Below are 18,324 nucleotides of genomic sequence, written 5' to 3' on the forward strand. Positions count from 1 at the left end.
AACCCTAACCCTAAATAGATCCATGGAGCACAGTGGTGGTTCTAGAAACATCTGTGTATAGATGTACAGTATAAGATAAAATTTGCATTTCAAGTCAAAGGAAAGAAAGTTAGTTAAATGACAGCACAAGGAGGACAAGTGGTCATACATGCACAAACAAGAATAAATTTGAGCTAATTAGATATATGTCATATATAATATAAATTAGGAAGGTCTTCCTTAAAAAATAGTAGTACCAAAAATCCATAGAGGATGGAAAGATCTGACAATACACATACCAAAGTTCTGTAGAAGAAATGATTTATGAAGTTAGTAAACTTCAAAATCCTACTCTACATAAAATATAAAAACAATTTACGTCATTAAAAATTTTAGAAGCAAGGGATTATGGCTCATAACTGGAAAGAAATAGGATGCAGGTCACCGCAGTCCTGGTAATATAGCTCTTTCATATTATCTTTCATGAGAATGGTTCAGATTATAATATTTCATAGGCTATATTCTTACTAGTACTTTTCTGTGTGTACACTACAGTGAGTTAAAACATATTAGAGTGGACACACACAAAGCACTTTTCTGCCTAGCTAACTAACCATAGTCTGTATTCTTCCATATAGCAAACTGCTAATATTGGTGATTTTAGGGTAGGGAGTACAACAAGGGGCTAAGAAGAGTGGAGGCTGAAAATAATTAAAATGAGCTCTTACTTTTGTGTTTAACTGTACTTTATATATTTAACCATGGAATATGTGGTATTTGTATTTTTTTTTAAAGCAGTAAAAAATGAAAAGAAGTCTATATATATGACCCCTACCATTCAAGACTTGTGACTTACGTACGATTAAGACAATGCAATAGGGCATACTCTACCTGTGAATCTAATATATTGGAAATTTCTTGTGCACCAACATTTACTTCATCCAACTGCAAGCAAAACAAATTTCTGGCAACCTCGACAAAATCTAAAATGAACATATTTCAGTAAGAACACAACATTTAATCTCATCTCAATAAATTCTTTTTCTACATGATGTTGAAGCTATGTATTATTGACATTTCAAATTTAACTTAAATGAATTGTCTTAAAATAATACTGACTCAAGTGACAGGCAAATCTAGGCTCAAATAAGAAGAGATAAATTGGGTTTATCTTCAGTTAACTTTGATAGCGTTAGTAATTCAGTTAAGATAATAAGGCAAACACGTATCATAGATATTTAATTCTCCAACTTTTGTACTAGAAGTAGAACTTTTTCTGAAACAGGACAATATTATGTCTTGTGGCTCTTCTGGCTGAAAGAACATGAGGTTTACTAGTAATAGCAGCAGCTAATGTTTACGTAGGAGCCACTGCATGGCAGGCATGGTGCTTAGCAATTTCAGCCTAACAGCAATCTTCCAAGTGAGGTCCCTTTTTCTGTTTTACAGATGAATGCAAAACTGTGTTAGGCTGGCCAAAGCCACTTGGTAAATAAGCAGCAGAGCAGTCCTTGAGATTCTTCAGATATCATGATGACCTATTCCTCTTTGTATCCTCAAGTTTTTTTAATTTTGGCTATTATATTTTTAATTTCCAAGGATCCTTTCAAATTTTCTCTGATTGTTCTATTTTACAACATCCTGCTGTTATTTCATGAATGCATTCATTATCTTGATTTATCTTTTTAAAGATGTTAACTATAGGTTTTCTGAAGTTCTCTTCGCTTCTTTATCACTGAGGTCTTTCACAGGCCCTATAATTTATGTTGGAGGATTTCCCCAAGTGTCTGGTAACCCCTGGCTATGAGTTTATACTTAAGATTCAGGCACTGAAAAAGCTAGTTGGAAATTCTGTGCGCATAACTTGCCTTATGAAATGGCAGGTTAAATAATAGGGCAGTCAGGCAGGCCAGCTGACATTTTGTTCTTTAGAGAGAATCCTACACCCTCCTGCCTGTGATCATAGATATGGCTGCAGATTCTACTGAGCAATATGGGTGTGTGTGATGACTAATGACTCACTGTACACTTCCCCAAACTGTCTCGCTGCTAGCAACTGTACATCCATAATCATTCTGGTTTAATTTCTAAGGAAAGAGACTTCTCTTCCCCCAGGAGGTGTAAGGGTGTGGTAGGTGCTGGACTGCTTTAGAAGGGGCAGGGAACAACAGCATGTATAATTCTCCTAAGAAACACTGCTAAAAATTGTTCACATCATATGCCCTGCCTAAGCCCAGACTTTAGAAATACCCGATGCTTTCAATTCCCAAGGGTCAAACCAGCTTGTTCCCTACAGTAATTTTCCTAAGTCATTAGACACTTGGGCTTTACTTGCCTCTGCTTACTAACTCATTCACTGTATTTTCCTCATCTACTTTCTGCCTTTAAATATTGTGTTTTGATTATGCAGGTATTCTGTTTCTTGCTCTTACCATTTTGGCAAGATTTTCAAGAGGGGATAGGACCAAAAATACTCTTTTTCCACCCACTACAAAACTAAAAGGTGAATTTTTAAAAAATATTACAGATGTTATAAAAATGATACATCTACTACATAAGAGAAAATGCAATACTTAATGCTGTCAAGGATAGAAAAAATTGTTCCACTCAAATATTATTTGAGGCAGAACAAACAGATGTGTAAAATATCTCTGCAAAAGGATTTATCAGTATGTACCAGAACTCCATTATGGGGATTTATCCTAAGAAAAGGAATGAAACAGCCTCATTAAAAAATATATAGATTTATAAATTAATAAATATGATAATGATAAACTATCAAAATTGCTGTCAAAAGGCTAAACATTAGTTTAAGTGGCACAGTATGCTATCTCTAAGAAAAATTATATAGCACTACATTAATCTTTATATTAGCTGGAAAAAGGAACTAGAAGTAATCTCACTGCAGTGAGAGGACTTCTGTGTTTTATACTTTTTATTACTAAAGCAATGTTTATGCAATAAATAAATAACAAAGAATATGCTACAACAATGATGCTTTAGAGCTGAAAGGTTCTACTGAAGTTGTCCTTTCTGCTGACCCAGCCAGCCTAGTACCTCCAGCTGAGCTTTCAGAGTGCTAATTAGGAACTTGAAGTATATGTGGTTTAACTTTTCGTTTTTCCTTCTAAAAAACAGGCACTCTTAAAGAAAATGGGTCACAATAAATCTCCCACCAAGTTTCTGTGACAACTCAACCTGATCAACCTGATATTACCTCCAAAACATACTGTCCCCTTTGAGTCTGCTTGTACTTGCTGTCTCAGGGCTTGGTGCTGGTCCTCTGTGGGCTGAATACCAAGGTATTTTAGAGCCTGGAAGGAAAAGGACTCATGAGAATCAAGTTTTTTTAAAAAATAGCCAAATAATAAAACTTTTTGTAACCCAATGGAAAAAAAAAAATCAGCATTTAGGAATAGTAACCAGAATCAGATGACCAAGGAGAATCCTCTGACTGCTTATGGATTACGTGACTCTTAAGAGACTAGCTTTATGACTGCACCATCACCTCAATCTTTTTTTCAAGGACACTACTTTGGCTAGTTCATAGTTCTAGAACCAAAAGTCAAACTGTTTCTTAGTTTACATGATTTGGCAGAAGAAAAAAATAGTCCTAATAAGGTCAGACTTATGAGTGACACTTAAAAACATGAATAGTTCTTGGTTATTACTCTACCTTTGAAAGCAAAACTGAAATTAACAGGAACTGATTTAAATAAAAAATATTCTAATTTTTGGCTTATTTGAGGGTAAGCTTACACAAATAGTAAAGGAAAAAGCTTTTTCAAGTCCCCACTTCTCTTTGGCAGGCTCTCCTGTTACGGGTAAAGTACCCATTCATGAATAAAAATTCTGAGACTGCTTGCTGTGTTCCACTGTTCACCTCCTCCTTGTTACAGAACCAACAAGTTTTCAGATAGAAATACTGCCATTCCAGGAAGCCTATTTTCAAAAGTAGGGGTAGGCACTCCTATTATTCCCTTTTCTTTCCATCTTTTGGCTTAATAAAGGGGGAGAAGGAGTTAGAGAAGAGGAGGAGAGAGAGAAAGAAAAATAAATATTGCTGGACTCTGAGCTGGTATTTTGACTCATGACGTACCTCAATAAAGATGGCAGAACAGAGACTATCTTTCTGCTCCACAGACTGGAACGTGGGTCCTCAACTTTTGTCTCAATGCTAGCCCTGGATTGCTTTTTTTCAGGCTTCTTTTTGTGTAAGAAATAAACTTCTAATGGAAACAAGTATGATTTGGGTTCTCTAGCTAAAGATAGCAAAACTTAATGCATAGGGACTGACTGGATACCCTATTATTGGATTCTGACAAGAACATACACAGTATCAATCAATCACAGTAGAACTTAGAGGTAGGCAAAGTTTGTTATTAGCAATTATTCCCTATAATTTTCTTCCCCATTGGGAATATGTCTAGTCATTCATCATTTCATTCATCAAATATTTATTTGGTACTCCCTATTGGTCAGGCACAAATCTATGTACAAGGGAGAGACAAATGACATATAGTTCCTACACTCAAAGAGAGTTTATGGTATGTAGTGGGAGAATAACATTAAACAATTATGGTAATTAAATATGTAATTTAATCCAAGTATGTACAGGATATAGTATGGCAAAAAAACCCCAAAACAAATGTTTAATGTAAAGGCATACAATTTGGGCATAGTGAAAGAAAGAGACAGGAGAATGAGCATATCAGGAAACATTCTTTCTGGCTTCTCAAGCTTAGCATCATCTCCCTGCTCTGTCAAAGTCAAGAGTATTTACCTTGTATAACGTGGAATAATGATTTTTTAGCTTCTCTGTGCTTTTTCCCCTTATAAAAATGGCCCAAATATAAAAAAAACAGAAGAATACAAAGAATATCCATTTATTTACTATTATTATAGGCAGTTGAGTTAGACAGAAAAAAATATACAGAGAGGGACTGGAGTCTCAAGGAAGTCAGCAGAAAATAAAAACAACAGAATTGTGGCTGGAGGTGCATCTGAAGAAGGACAGGCCTTAAGATAAAGATGCAATGGCCAGACCTACATGCTTCTCCTAAGGGATAAACAATAATGTGAGATTATACTGTAATAAGTCTGACATGGTCCAGAAAGTCCAGTTAGTCATCAGTTGCCCAGGTGGGGGACCAGAGCATCTGGACCCATCCCTTCCCAAAAATGCCTGTGCTTTCTATGTTCCCTTGCTACATGCCTTGTTTCTCTATTGGATCAATGTTAGCTAAGTGGCTATACTTGTAATCCTATAAGTTGATTGTAATTTGACCCACGTTGTACCCACGTTGTACCCACATTATGACTTTGCTGTATAAATTACCCCTGACAAAGGGCCTCAGTGGCAACTCACTTACCCCTCCTGTCTCTCAGGAGCTATCTCTCAATAAAGCTTTCCAACCCTTAACCTCCATTGTTCCTTGGAAATCATTTTTAGATATTTGGAGGACACAGAATTGGCACATTTGATGTCTAGCAGGTTGGGAGGTATACTTCTCCTATATCACTATCATCAAATAAACACTGATATTTGCTTGAAATTTATAAATATTTACAAAACAATAAAACTACAAATTTAGTTGAAAGCTTTCTCTGTTGTTCTTTAGCAACAAACACTATCCTCAGGATGATGTATCCTTCCTGTCTGTAATGTGATGTTATTTATTTTATAAGTATGTATATGCTCAATAATATGCAATCTAATCCTGTGCATTTAAAATTTTACATGAACAGTATAATCTAAAGGGATAACTCTCTTTTACTTCAACTTAGTGATTTTACAACTGCTCAATATTATCTGCAAAACTAGTTCACTTATTTTAACTATCAATGACATCTGATTATATGCATTTAACCTGTTCACTATTTTGTGATTGATGGACTTTTATAATTACTCCAATCAATTTTTTAAATTACAAAACATTATACATGTCTTCTTCTACAGCTATAGGAAGATTTCTTGATTTCTCTATAGTACAGTATATCCTTCAAAAAGGAAGGGTTGAGTTACAGGTGATACACACGGTAAACTTATTAGACATTTTGGATTTTTCTCTAAACTGATTGTACCAATCTATGCATGCCAGTAGTACACAAACATTCCTATTTTTCTACATTCTTAACAGAATTTGTTTTTTTATACATTCATTTTTTATCAAATGGTGAATGTGGACTAGTATGTGAACTAGAATTCCCTGAATTACAAGTGAGATTAAACATCTTTTATATTTATTAGCAATGCTTTTGACTCATGAGTCATTTAGAAATGTTTTAAATTTTCATATATAGAGTTTTAAAGATGTATCTTTTATTACTGATAAAAATTTGGAGGCAGTGTTCCAACATTGACAAGCAGAATTGTTTCTTTTTTTTGATACCGGGGATCGAACTCGGGACCTTGTGCTTGCAAGGCAGACGACAGAACCACTGAGCTAAATCCCTGGCTCAATTGTTTCTTGATATTGCCAAGTGTCCCAAGGAAAAGAACACCTCTCTAGTCCTTAAGGACCACTACTCCAGAGATAAACACTATTAGCAACTTGGTATGCAATATTCCAGATTTTTCTACAAATACGTCTTTATATAAATTTATGCCTTTATGTAAAGCTATATGTTATATTAATTTTTGCACATATTAAGTTTCCCTATAGTTCTCTGTTTAAAAATTATCAATATATCCCAGCTTTATATCCTGTAAAATTTTAGATCTATTCTATGCTTTAAAATATCAATATATCCTAGCTTTCTCTCTATTCTGTATACTTTTTAATCTACTATATGCTTTTAAAACTTATTGTAATAAGTCAGACATTGGTGGTTAGGGAGACTGAAGAAAGAGGATTTCAAGTTGAGGCCCGAACAATTTAGCAAAACCCTGTTTTAAAATAAAGATTTTTATTTAAAAAAAAGAAAGGGACTGGGGACATAGCTCAGTGGCAGAGTGCTTGCCTAGCATTCATGAGACCCTGTGTTCAATCTCCAGTACTGACCCTCCCAAAAGAGTTATAATATTATATTGTTTGAACTAAATTTTTCAAAAGTTTCATGGTCATTTAATTTATATACATTCTTATTTCTGAAGATACAGGGGCATAGAGAAAAATCCGAACAATTAAGCTTTTCTGACTTTCTCAGTTTATCACTATTAGATCATATCCTCTTTGTTCAATTATACTCCTCCAGGACTGTCTACTCTTCATCCCAAACCTAAGCATAACAATACACAGATTGTTCTCTTTCTTTGAGTCTTTGTTTCTAAAGGATCTTGTGCCAGGTAAAATTTGTATCAAATAAGTTTGTGCTTTTCTCTTGGTGATTTATCTTTTGTTAAAGGTACTTATGCCATGAACCTAGTGATGAGTGAGAAATTTTTCCTCTCCTATAAGGAAAAACAGGCGCTTAAGTGCAAGGCACTATGGGGAAGAAGTAGATAATCTCATTGGTAAAACAAGATATAAGAAAGATCATAAGGCAGTACGAAGTTAATGGTTAGTATGAAAAAAATGGCAACATTTTACTTTGCAATCTTTTATAGTTAGCAAAGTCTGGACAAAAGACATAGAATTGAATCAGCATTTAAACAATAGATAAGATTCAAATTTGCAGTGAGAAAGATAGTATCATAGAACCAAGCAAAGCGAGAGATATGGAATAAGTGCAATGTGTGTTTATGAAATTTTATATTCTTTTTAAAATGTGAAAAAATGTTATTCATAAAAGCTTACAGGAAGGTAGAGGCTGTGGATCTCTAGCAATATATCCATCTTACATTAAAAAATACTGATGAGAAGTTTTAAAGCATTTTGTCACCTTTGTCTTTTAAAATCACTCTAAGTTTCCTTTATATATACAAAATCTCAACCTTTTACTACCCCCAGGACTATTTTTTGGTGCTGAGTCCACTGCTCCAATATTCTTAATTTGGGGTGTGTGTGTGTGTGTGTGTGTGTGTGTGTGTGTGTGTGTGTGTGTGTGTGAGACAAGGTCTTCAGTTGTAGTTCAGGCTGCCCTCAAACTCACTATGTAGCCCAGGCTGGACTCAAACTTGTGGGGATCCTCCTGCCTCTGCTTCCCAAGTGCTGGGATTATAAGCATGCACCACCCTTTTTACATTTAGTGGGCACCTGACTATTTTATCCTTTAGGATTCAGTGATCCTACGCTTTTTAAAAAATTGAGCAAATGAATCAAGTATTACTTCATTGCACTTATTGCTATTATACACGAAGCCTAATGTATTTTGTTCTAATTTATTCAATGTTTCCACTGATTCTAGATTGTAAAATATCATATATTCTTTATTGCCAAAGAGAAAGAAACTGATTAATTTGCATGTCAATTTAGTTACAAAAGGTTTTACTTCCATTTAGAACTACTGAACCCTAGGAGCTGCCAAATTGAAACAGTAATTAAATAATTTAAACCCTAACTGCCATTCACTTAATTGTAAATAAGTAGCTTCAGGAAACTAATGACAGTACTTGCTATTGCCTTACAAAGAAAAATGAAAATTTAAGGGATTTACCATTTCCAGTTTCTCTGCCTTAAGGCGAACAGAAGGATTTAGGGAAATCTTTCCTTGTGGTCCATAATTATCAGTCCAAGCAGGAGCAATATCTAAGAGACAACAGGGTGCACATTAATTGGAGGCTTAATTGGAATAGAACTTTTCATTTGACAGGATGTGTTCTGGACTCCCGCTGTTCAAAAGTAATTCTGGTTAATCAGTTGGGAGTTTTCACTTTTGTTTTCATGGGTTTTTTTTCCTGTAGGTTTAATATGTACCACATAAATCAGCTTTACTTGAGCCCTAAGATATAATATAAAAAGAATATCCAATTATGCACTGTGAAGTCTTATAGAAATAATAACTTAAAAGACAAACATATATCCCACCATTATGACCATCATCACAACAACTTACTCCTTTTAAGAAAAAAGTCTTTTTTATTCAAAAAAAGTAAAATCATATCAAAGATTCAAAAAGATCGTGGTATTTCCTTGACTAGTAAAAGTGGTTTTGTTATATGAATTCTGGAAGTGCCCTGGAAAAAACCCATGAATAAAAATCACCTTAAGTTTGTAGATAAAGTATGATATAGACACAGGACTTTTTGAGCTAAAAATCCTGTCTTGGGGTTATACCTCAGGTAACATACACAGACTTGGAGAAGAAGAGAATAATAAACCTCTTGCCTATTTTCCTATACTTCTTCAATATGCCCTGATTATGTAAATACAGCCTTTGTCCTTGTTGGAGGAATAAGAAATCAGGTGCCAGAAGAGGCTAGAACTTGACAAAAAACTATTTGTTTCAATATGCCAGAGTTTGTGAAACAAATTTCTATAATTTATGTCAATCCTCACCATCTAAATAGTCATTATTTTAAATACACTTTTAAATGGTATTTTACTAGTTCCACATAGAAACAAGAGGAAGAGAAAAAACTTTTTAAAATGTCACATCTTTATGCAGTGTTTTAATTTTTTTATTTCTCAGAGCATCTGTCTCTAAGTACAAAATGATTTGCATTCTCTTTCTTAAGAACATAAGAAGCGCATATGAAAATAAATAGTCTTCCTCTAAACCTTTAACACATCCTCAACATTCTATGTAAAATCTTTAATATAGCTTATAGGTGTCAAGATTATGAAAAAAATGGTTACTGACTTTTAGCTCCAAATGGAATTAAACCTTGAGAAAGATTGGTTTCCGTGCAACAGAATCTTTATAATTCTGATAAAAGCAAGAAAGTCTCCTCTGTTATCATGACATCTGATTGTTGGCCTGGATAAAAAAAAAATATTTTTTCTCTTAAAACCAATTCTATAGCAAACCTAAATTTGGCAGAAAAGATTACTGAAATGGTATGGAAGACTAAACCACATATAAGTCAAATTTACGTTTTATCTTGTGAGACTTGGCTTTCGGGGTTGCAGTTTGCCCTGCAATTAATGGACGGTAATACTAGGGGGATACCCTAGTTAAGACTAGTTAAGATGCAGACCAACGAGCTTGAATTGCTCAACTTACCCATGAGTGGAAGAGATACAGAGTAGACTGGAGCAAGAGGCAAAGAGGAGAAAGACAGGGAGAGACAAGGACACATGGAGACAACATTACTCATATTTTCCTATATTTGGGCACAAAAATTTGCTATTTCTAACAGTGGAAATAACAAAAATTTAGCTCCTATGTGTGTTTCTTTCTAGCCATGCAATGAACTAATTACTGTACATATATAAGCTCATTAATCTTCACAATCACCACACTGACATAGGCGTTACTATTCTCATTCCAAAAGCCAAGGCCCATAAAGGTTCAGAAGCTGACCCAGCACCACACAGCTAGTACATGGATAGTGTAAGTAGTCTAATCCTTTATGCCTTGACAAACCAATGTTCTTATGTGTCAACATCTTTCGTTGTCGTTTTCTTATCGCTAAAGTGAGAAGAATAAAACTGACCACCCATAGCAGCTGTCAAGGTAAAATCAATAAAATCAAAGAAAAAGACTATAAAAATATAAGGTATTGTTAATATTCACAGACACTGTGTTAATAGGTGATTTAATATAAAACTATATTAACCTCCCATTTAACAGGATGTATCATGGCTTAACAAAATCTTGTGTTGTTTTTTAAATCTTTTCTGCCTACTTTCATTGAACTCTTTACTTCTGAATTTGGACCTTAAGAGGGTCCTGCATGGAACCATTAAGCCTTGGAGCTGAGAGGGGCTTAGCCTGAGAAGCCCCTCACAGATAGTTTTCATCTGCCAGTGGCGACTCTCTCTGTCCATCTCCAGCTCTTCAAAGTACAGCTCATTATTCTCTTAGATTTTCTGTTCCTAGTCCTCTTTAGGAACAGAAGGGAAAGTTTATAAGGGAAGGATCAATACCATTTGTTTAATTCCATGAGCCCTTGAAGGATATTTTTCCTCATCAGTATTTTGTTTCAAAAGACCTGATGCCGAAGAATTCAGGCTTGTGCTACTGTTAAGGTAATGACCGAATTTCTTCTTCCCTTGGGAATGCCCTCAGCATACTTTTAGCTCACAAACTCTTTCGTTATTCAACTTAGGGCAATAGTAAACAATTCTAACTTAGATACTAGGATAGTTTTTAAAATATCTAGGTAATATGCTTATTTTAAAAATTCGACCAATTTTATCCTTTGGAATGATTTTGAGATGCGAAGAGAGGTAGAGAGAATACTTCCTGAATTTTTGTTGAGGTTAATATTAAAACTTGTTCATATTTTTGTATACATACCAACTGACTAAAAGAGTCTAGGAATAATGGTGGAGGATCTAATTTGGGAACAATCTATAATTATAGAAATTATAACAGAAAAATCATAATGTGTATAAGTTACTTACAGACAATTTAGGGTTGAGTTTGTTTCTCCCCGACCCTCTGCCTCCCCGGAAATACCTCAACCACTATATTTATGTAGAAGGAAGACATGGGGACTGATTTAATGCTATTTCTGCCCTAGAAAACTGTTCCATTTTAATTGCATTTCAATGTACTTTTTATACAACTTACACATTCACATATATTTTTCATTAGCTATTTTTCCTGTTACAAAATCTAGTCTCATTTCTTATAGTGACAGGTGTAAAACCCCTTCATCTTATTCATCTGACAAGATCTCTTTTCTCTAACCAGACCTGCCTTTTAGGGTCACCTGCCACCTGCCTTATCATCCTAGTTCTGTTTCCGCTCGTGGCGCTTCCTCTGTCTGCATGGCACTTCCTTAAAGATTTGGCACGTCTGACTTTTGCCAAGAGATTTATTTGTTTTGTACTGGGGATTGAACCCCGAGCCTTCACGCTGAGCTACCTCCCCAGCCTTTTTTATTATTTTTTATTTTGAGCCAGGGTCTCATTAAATCACCATACTGCCTAGGCTGGGCTTGAACATGCAATCCTCTTTCCTCAGGTACCCAGAGTGCTGAGACTACAGGCGTGTGCCACCATGCCCAGCTGCCAAGAGGTTTTTCTAAACTGTTTTCTGTATATTGTGACAAATCCCTTACTATGTGCTGATTTGGGGGATGAAGAGAGGATGCGACATTCAATCAAGCGTTAAAAGCTTTCACTTCTACTCTAGAAATATGCCCTAAAGTAGGCTTTATAACATTAATAGTAACAGCAGAATTTGCAGAGCACATACTGTCTACCAATTACAACGCTAAGTACTTGACATGCCCAATCTTGTTTGACCCTTTTGACAACCTCAGGAGGCAGGTACTTAAGGGTTAAAGAATAGTAAGTGGGGAACAAGCATTTGAATGTCTAAGTTTGCATTCTGAACCTGTGGTGGCCACTGCACCCTCCCTCCACCATCACTAGACTACTATTTCTTCCCTTAGTCCATTCTGTTAATATCTAAATTATTCATGAAAAGGTGTTATAAAATCCATCCATCCATCCATATACATAAATGAATATGTAAGGTTTTTTAATTTGAATAATGAAACATTTTAACTCTGTGATTGATTTCATAATATGCTATTAAGTACCTGATAGAAAAATCCTAATTTCTTTATAATTCCTAAGTCTTCTATACACATGACATATTTAACAAACATTTACTGAATAAATAAATGGCTAAAAGAGGCACTGAATAGTTTAATTACTTTAAAAACTAAAAAGATTACATAATGTTATACAACTAATGTTTTATGATAAAATCAAGGAATAAAGGGCCGTGGCTTCTAGCAACTTTGATGCTACATCTCTTCAAACTGTTGGCTTCAATTGCCTTTTCCCACATGGGTTCCCAGTTTAAAGTAAAACAGTATTATCAAGAAACTGAGTATTAAAGACTAACAGTTTCTAAGAGGCAACAAATCTCACTAGATTAAAAGGCATATCATTTTGGTTAAAAAGGGCTACTGACCCATTGGTAAATACTGCGCTAAATCAGAGGAAACAACTGTGGAATCTAGCATAAATTTCTATAAAGTCTGGTAGATTTTTTGGGGGAAGTAGGGCTTCTGGAGACTGAATCTGGGGCCTGAAGCATATACTCTACTGCTGGGATATACCTCCAGCCCATGTCTGGCAACTATTCAGTTTAAAGTAACTCTCTTTATTTTGAAATTATCATCTAGAGAATGCTATTAAAAATTAAAATACATGGGTAGTAACTTGCACTATAATTATAATTTAGCAATATATAATTAGCTTTTTATTTATGTTAAATAGTTTTCTAACTGTTATTTTGTTAAACTTATGGTAAATAATTTCAGGGAAGGGATGTTTTTCCTTGATATTTGACCCAATAAGCATTTTATATCTTGCTAATAATCCTTTTTTATGGGTAGATTAGACATTTTTTGCTTTATTGCTTTAAAAAGTCAGTAAATCATTTCAGAATGAATAAAAACCAATAATATTGAATCCACAATATTGATGCCTTTTCTAATTTACATCCATATGATTTCTTCCAAAATAAATAAACAAAAAAATTCTTTCCTTAAGCTGCACAGCCTTCTATAATATGTTTTTTAAAAGGTACAGTTAATAAGCCCCATTAGTATGTCATTAACAGGTCAAGGCAACCTAATCTAGATTTACAGGAGTTTTCATTATTTGGTCTCAACAGTTCATTAAGTAAGACAGCTTCAGAGACACTTAACGATAATGTACCCTTTAAAATTTCAACCTTTTGTTCAAGGAAATTTCCAATAAATGTTATAATCTAACAGGGACCACTGAGTAATACATTCATTTTCTCTTTTATTCATGGAAGGAAAAAAGGCATATGCAACTATTATGTTCTTTCATTGAGAGAGAGTAACTGAAAAAATAACAGAAAAGAGGAATTAAATATGTTTTTACCTGAATTAGCCATATCTGTAGAGCTGTTGTCTGAAGAAGTAATTGGAATATATTCTGCTTTCTCATATCCAGTTTTTATCTGTGAAAGAAAGTGAGGAACATGCAATGTCATTTTCTAAAGTAGGTCAAAGACCAGACTAGATATTCACACTAACATAAAAAGCATGGTCAAAGAGATTAAAGCAATATCCCAGAAATGTAAAACCTCTAAAGTTTTGGTATATTCATCTTCAAATAAAGCATTTCAAATTAAAGATAAGAACCACTTTCAGCTCTACTGTGTCCAAGGATAACAAAACATAAGGCCATGTACTTTGTCTTTTTAAAGACATTATAAAACCAAATGACACAGTATAAGGGGCCGACAGAAAATCTTACACCTTGTCCCTGATCAGCATGTATCTAAAAGCAAAGTTACTCTTAAAGAATTTATTCCATTGCCTGAAAGCCTACTTGAGTTTCCTCTGTTATCTTATAGTTAATGCAGACTTAAAGAATATATATACTCTAGGGCCGGGGTTTTAGTTCAGTGGTTCCTCTGCCTGTCTCACAAGCACAAGGTCCCAGTTTTGATCCCCGGTACCAAAAAAAACAAAAAACAAAAACCAAAGAATATATACTCTATTTTATAACTCTTATTTTTTAGGATAATATAGCTTTAGTAATTGGTTGTATTATTTTGATATTAGAAATCCTCCACCTTGCATGATTTCAATAGGGCTGTTTTCTAGTGTACACACATGAAAGCAATACTGTACCCACCTAGATTGGATGATTAGAATTAGCTTCACTGTGTAGCAAAGAAGCTAAGAGAAAAAAAAAAAACTAGTTACCTAGCATCTGTCCAGGAGAAAATAAAAATGATAATTAGAGACTACCTAAAACTGAATATTACATTGTTAACATAGTTCTGAGTGATGTCAAGTTGTATCCTTGTGGTAGCACTTTGTCATGCTGACACTGTCTGACTGATTGTGCTTCTTGACATAGGACACTTTGATTTGAAAAATTATGTTTATTGGCAAGTCTAAACCAGAAAAAAAGAAATCTTTCAAGGAAATATTAATCTGTTAACAAAAGTGTTCCCGAAATTACAATTCTGTATCTATTTCACCAACAGGAAAAGCATAAGGGATGTATGCAGAGAAATTTAAGACTACCTGACTCATCTTAGAGGAAGGTAGGATGGCATCTTGAGTTTTGGGAGTAGATGAGGTCTGTGGAATGAATTCTTCCCAGGGAGAAGAAAGAAGATTACATGTTGCGGCCTTAGGTCCATATTCTGAAGCTTGTAACAAGGATGTACAGGACAGATTTTTTGGATGGCTGCCATCAGATCTTTGTCTTATGAATGCTATCTCCCAAGTAGATTCGGACCTACCATTAAAAAAAAAAAATCACTTTTTTGATATGCAGTGGATATAATACAACTGAATTCTAAAATCATGTTTCAAATATTATTAAAAATATTTTGTTCAAGGTCTAACGAACTCAAGATATCTTAAATTACTATTTTTAATGAGACAAGCTAAATGACTCATTCTATCTCAGGCATAGAATCATTACCTCAACTTGGCTCTGGTAATTATGCTCTTTGCTTCTTCAAATGACACACCAATCATAGATTCCTTGTTTACTGAGACAAGCTGATCTCCTGCCTTCAAACGTCCATCCTAACAAAAACAGTAACATTTATAAAGAAATTAATGAAGTGATTTTTTTTTTTTTAAAAAGTGCTGGAATGCAATGAAACAAGTTTTGGGGAAGAATGTCTCAAAAACTTAAGAGAATCTCAATAGCAAAATGTCTTGATCAAAGCCTAATTTGGCAAGATGCATAAATAAAATTACATGGCTCATGTAGTCCATGAATAAATTTACAGGCTAAGGAATCCTGCTTATATTAGGAGATATGTCTGTAGAGCAGGAAAGGAGACCTGTTTCAAACATTCAGCACTACGAGACTGGTAAAGCTTTGATTCTGTGATAAATACGCCAAACACTCACGGGACATTTCAGAAAAAAAGACTAATTTACTTTAGTTTCTGAGTATTCATGCATCTTTTCTTCCACCAAACTGTTCAAGGTGGATTTGGAGAATACATGGGCTGAATTTTTAAAAGTTTAGTAAAGTACCGTAACTGTATTGATCCTACCCATGATGAATCACCCTCTATTTGATCTGCTGTCTCTCCTGTGACGAGGCCTAGTTGGCGGTGCATCTAGCATTTTTGCCATGCCTTGCTAATAATCATTTTAAGTGGCTGCCTGGCATTGTCTTTGTTAAGTCCTGGTTCTGCTCAGAACTAACCTGATATGAATAAGACAGAGCAAATCAACTGCAGGAGTGAAAGTAGTTATCAGGCAAGAATCTCAGTGAGTTGTTTTTTTTCTCTTCAAACTAAAGAAAATACCCCTTTTCTTTTGCAGGTCCTAAAATCCTTCTCTATGTATGAACAGCACAAAGGCAGAAAGTATTATTTCTGTAACCATGAGCAAAGCTTGTACGGTGCTATGGTTTGGATCATGAGTGTCTCCCAAAGGCCCCTGTATTAGAGGCTTGGTCCCCAGCTTGGCACTATTAGGAAAAAGTGGAAATTTTTGTGGCAGGGCCTAGTGGGAGGTCCTGGGGGTCCCTGGGGGAAGCCCTTGGAGACTGAGACCCTGCTCTCCTTCTTTCTTTTGCTGCCCTGTCTCGAGGTGAATGCTTTTGCCTCACCATATGTCCCATAGCGATGTGCCACGTAGCCCAAAGCAACAGGCCAGCTGACTATGGTCTGCAGTCCCTAAAAATGTGAACCCAGATAAATCCTCTCTTCATAAGCTGATTACTTCATGTACTTGTTAGAGTGACAGAAGGCTGACTCACATGTAAGGTTAAAAAGCTAGATTTTTCACTCTGATGGTACTGAAATAACTTCCACAATTCAAGGAAACATTTCACTTTAAAGTCTTATCTGCTAAAATATAGGCCTAAAATAATCCAGCTTTGATCTGAACTGCTTTACTTATAAAATGGTGATTTATTGCAATTTTATTCCTAAATAGTTACTTATGTTTTCTTTTTTAAAAGATACCAGTATGTAGTATTATCTCTTCCACTGGCTGATGAATACAGAAGAAATAATATAAATATAAATAAATATAATATATAAATATAATATAAATAATAATAATAAATATGAAACATTCATCAAAAAGAACTTTTAGGAACATATTATTTCAAATAATTTATAAGAGGTTTACGCTCTAAATGTATAATGATCCTATAATCCTTCTGAAATAAAAACACTTAAAAAACTTCAACCAGCTGGGTGTGGTATGTCTATAATCCCAGCACTTGGAAGGCTGAGGCAGGAGGATCACCTCGAGTTTGAGGCCAGCCTGGGCTAGATAATGAGTTCAAGGCCTAACTATATGGTAAGATACTGCCTAAAAACAAATAAACAAAAACTTCAAGCAAAAAAGGCAATTTGACTTTAAAGTATATAAAATCGGAAAATTAACTTGGACTTTCTGTAAATATATGATTAAATATATCGGTCAGACAATATAACATACAATGGGCATAGCCCTAAGTCACTGATTTCCTTACATTTGGCAAATATACGGGGAGAAATGTACAATAACAATGCTAGAAAAAACTAAGTAATATGGAGAAAGTACCTAACATATGGATCTTTCTTTCATGTTCAATAAAACAGAAAGGCTAATTTTCTAAGATATTATAATCACAGTTTTGCATGGCTGGGCCCAAATCTTATTAAATCATATTAATTTCATTGTTCATTATATTTATTAGTCATTTACACACATACACTCAGATGCTTATGGCCATTCATCTGTAATTTAATATACTAAATTTTAGTTTAAGGACATTCATTCATGGAAGGTCAAGATGAAATGGTAACAAAAGCTAATAAAAACCAGGGAGAAATAACTACATTTCTAGGGAGGGTTCATTCCTTGGGATTGAGGGGGGAGTGTGTGATTAGGAAAAGCACAGACTGTCTCAATAGTAGTTCACTTTTCTCTTTCTCATTAAGTCAGTCGACATGGGTTCACCAGTGTTCATTTTATTACGCTTTATAAATTGTTAAGTTCAGCTCTAAATCAAGGGAATCTACAAAATAATTCCTTTTTAGAAACATTTTAGTAAAATAGGTTTTAAATGAAATTTAATGACTACATTACCATCAATTTGTATCCCAAAGCTTGCCTGATAAAATAAATTACTATGTCACTCGATCAAAGCATTTAAAAGATACTGACAGGGAAAGTTTCTTTTAGAATTCTGGTAGAAGATGGTAATAATTAGATTTTTTAAATATAAACATTCTCAGTATTAATAATTCTTTCCTTTTATTAACTTTCCTTGAAAAGGGAAAATTCTACAATGACTATTAACCAGGTGGCAGGTATTTTTCACTTAGGTAGGTAGAAGCCTTTCGAGGCAAGGGACTGAAGCAGAAAGAGCATAG

The 18,324-nt window shown here is 34.5% G+C and overlaps 1 protein-coding gene across 15 annotated transcripts in view; it reads right to left on the bottom strand.

Annotated features, from left to right (window-relative positions):
• Window positions 1–18,324, bottom strand: part of Stxbp4 (syntaxin binding protein 4) — a 241,391-nt gene that overhangs the window by 196,023 nt on the left and 27,044 nt on the right. For all 15 annotated transcript variants that reach the window (XR_015447830.1, XR_015447829.1, XM_087202594.1 and 12 more), the window contains 6 exons: window positions 15,411–15,517; window positions 15,005–15,221; window positions 13,845–13,923; window positions 8,518–8,609; window positions 3,197–3,293; window positions 871–962 (listed from right to left, as the gene is read on the bottom strand). Coding sequence is in view for 13 of the 15 variants with exons in the window: in XM_087202594.1 (XP_087058720.1) it covers window positions 871–962; window positions 3,197–3,293; window positions 8,518–8,609; window positions 13,845–13,923; window positions 15,005–15,221; window positions 15,411–15,517 (684 nt within the window). In the remaining 2 variants the exon portion in view is untranslated. The remainder of the gene's footprint in view (window positions 1–870; window positions 963–3,196; window positions 3,294–8,517; window positions 8,610–13,844; window positions 13,924–15,004; window positions 15,222–15,410; window positions 15,518–18,324) is intronic.

Source organism: Heterocephalus glaber, unplaced genomic scaffold (assembly GCF_053883595.1).
Source record: "Heterocephalus glaber isolate CG9 unplaced genomic scaffold, H.glaber_assembly_v1.0 deba00001773, whole genome shotgun sequence".
Taxonomy (NCBI): Eukaryota; Metazoa; Chordata; class Mammalia; order Rodentia; family Bathyergidae; genus Heterocephalus; species Heterocephalus glaber.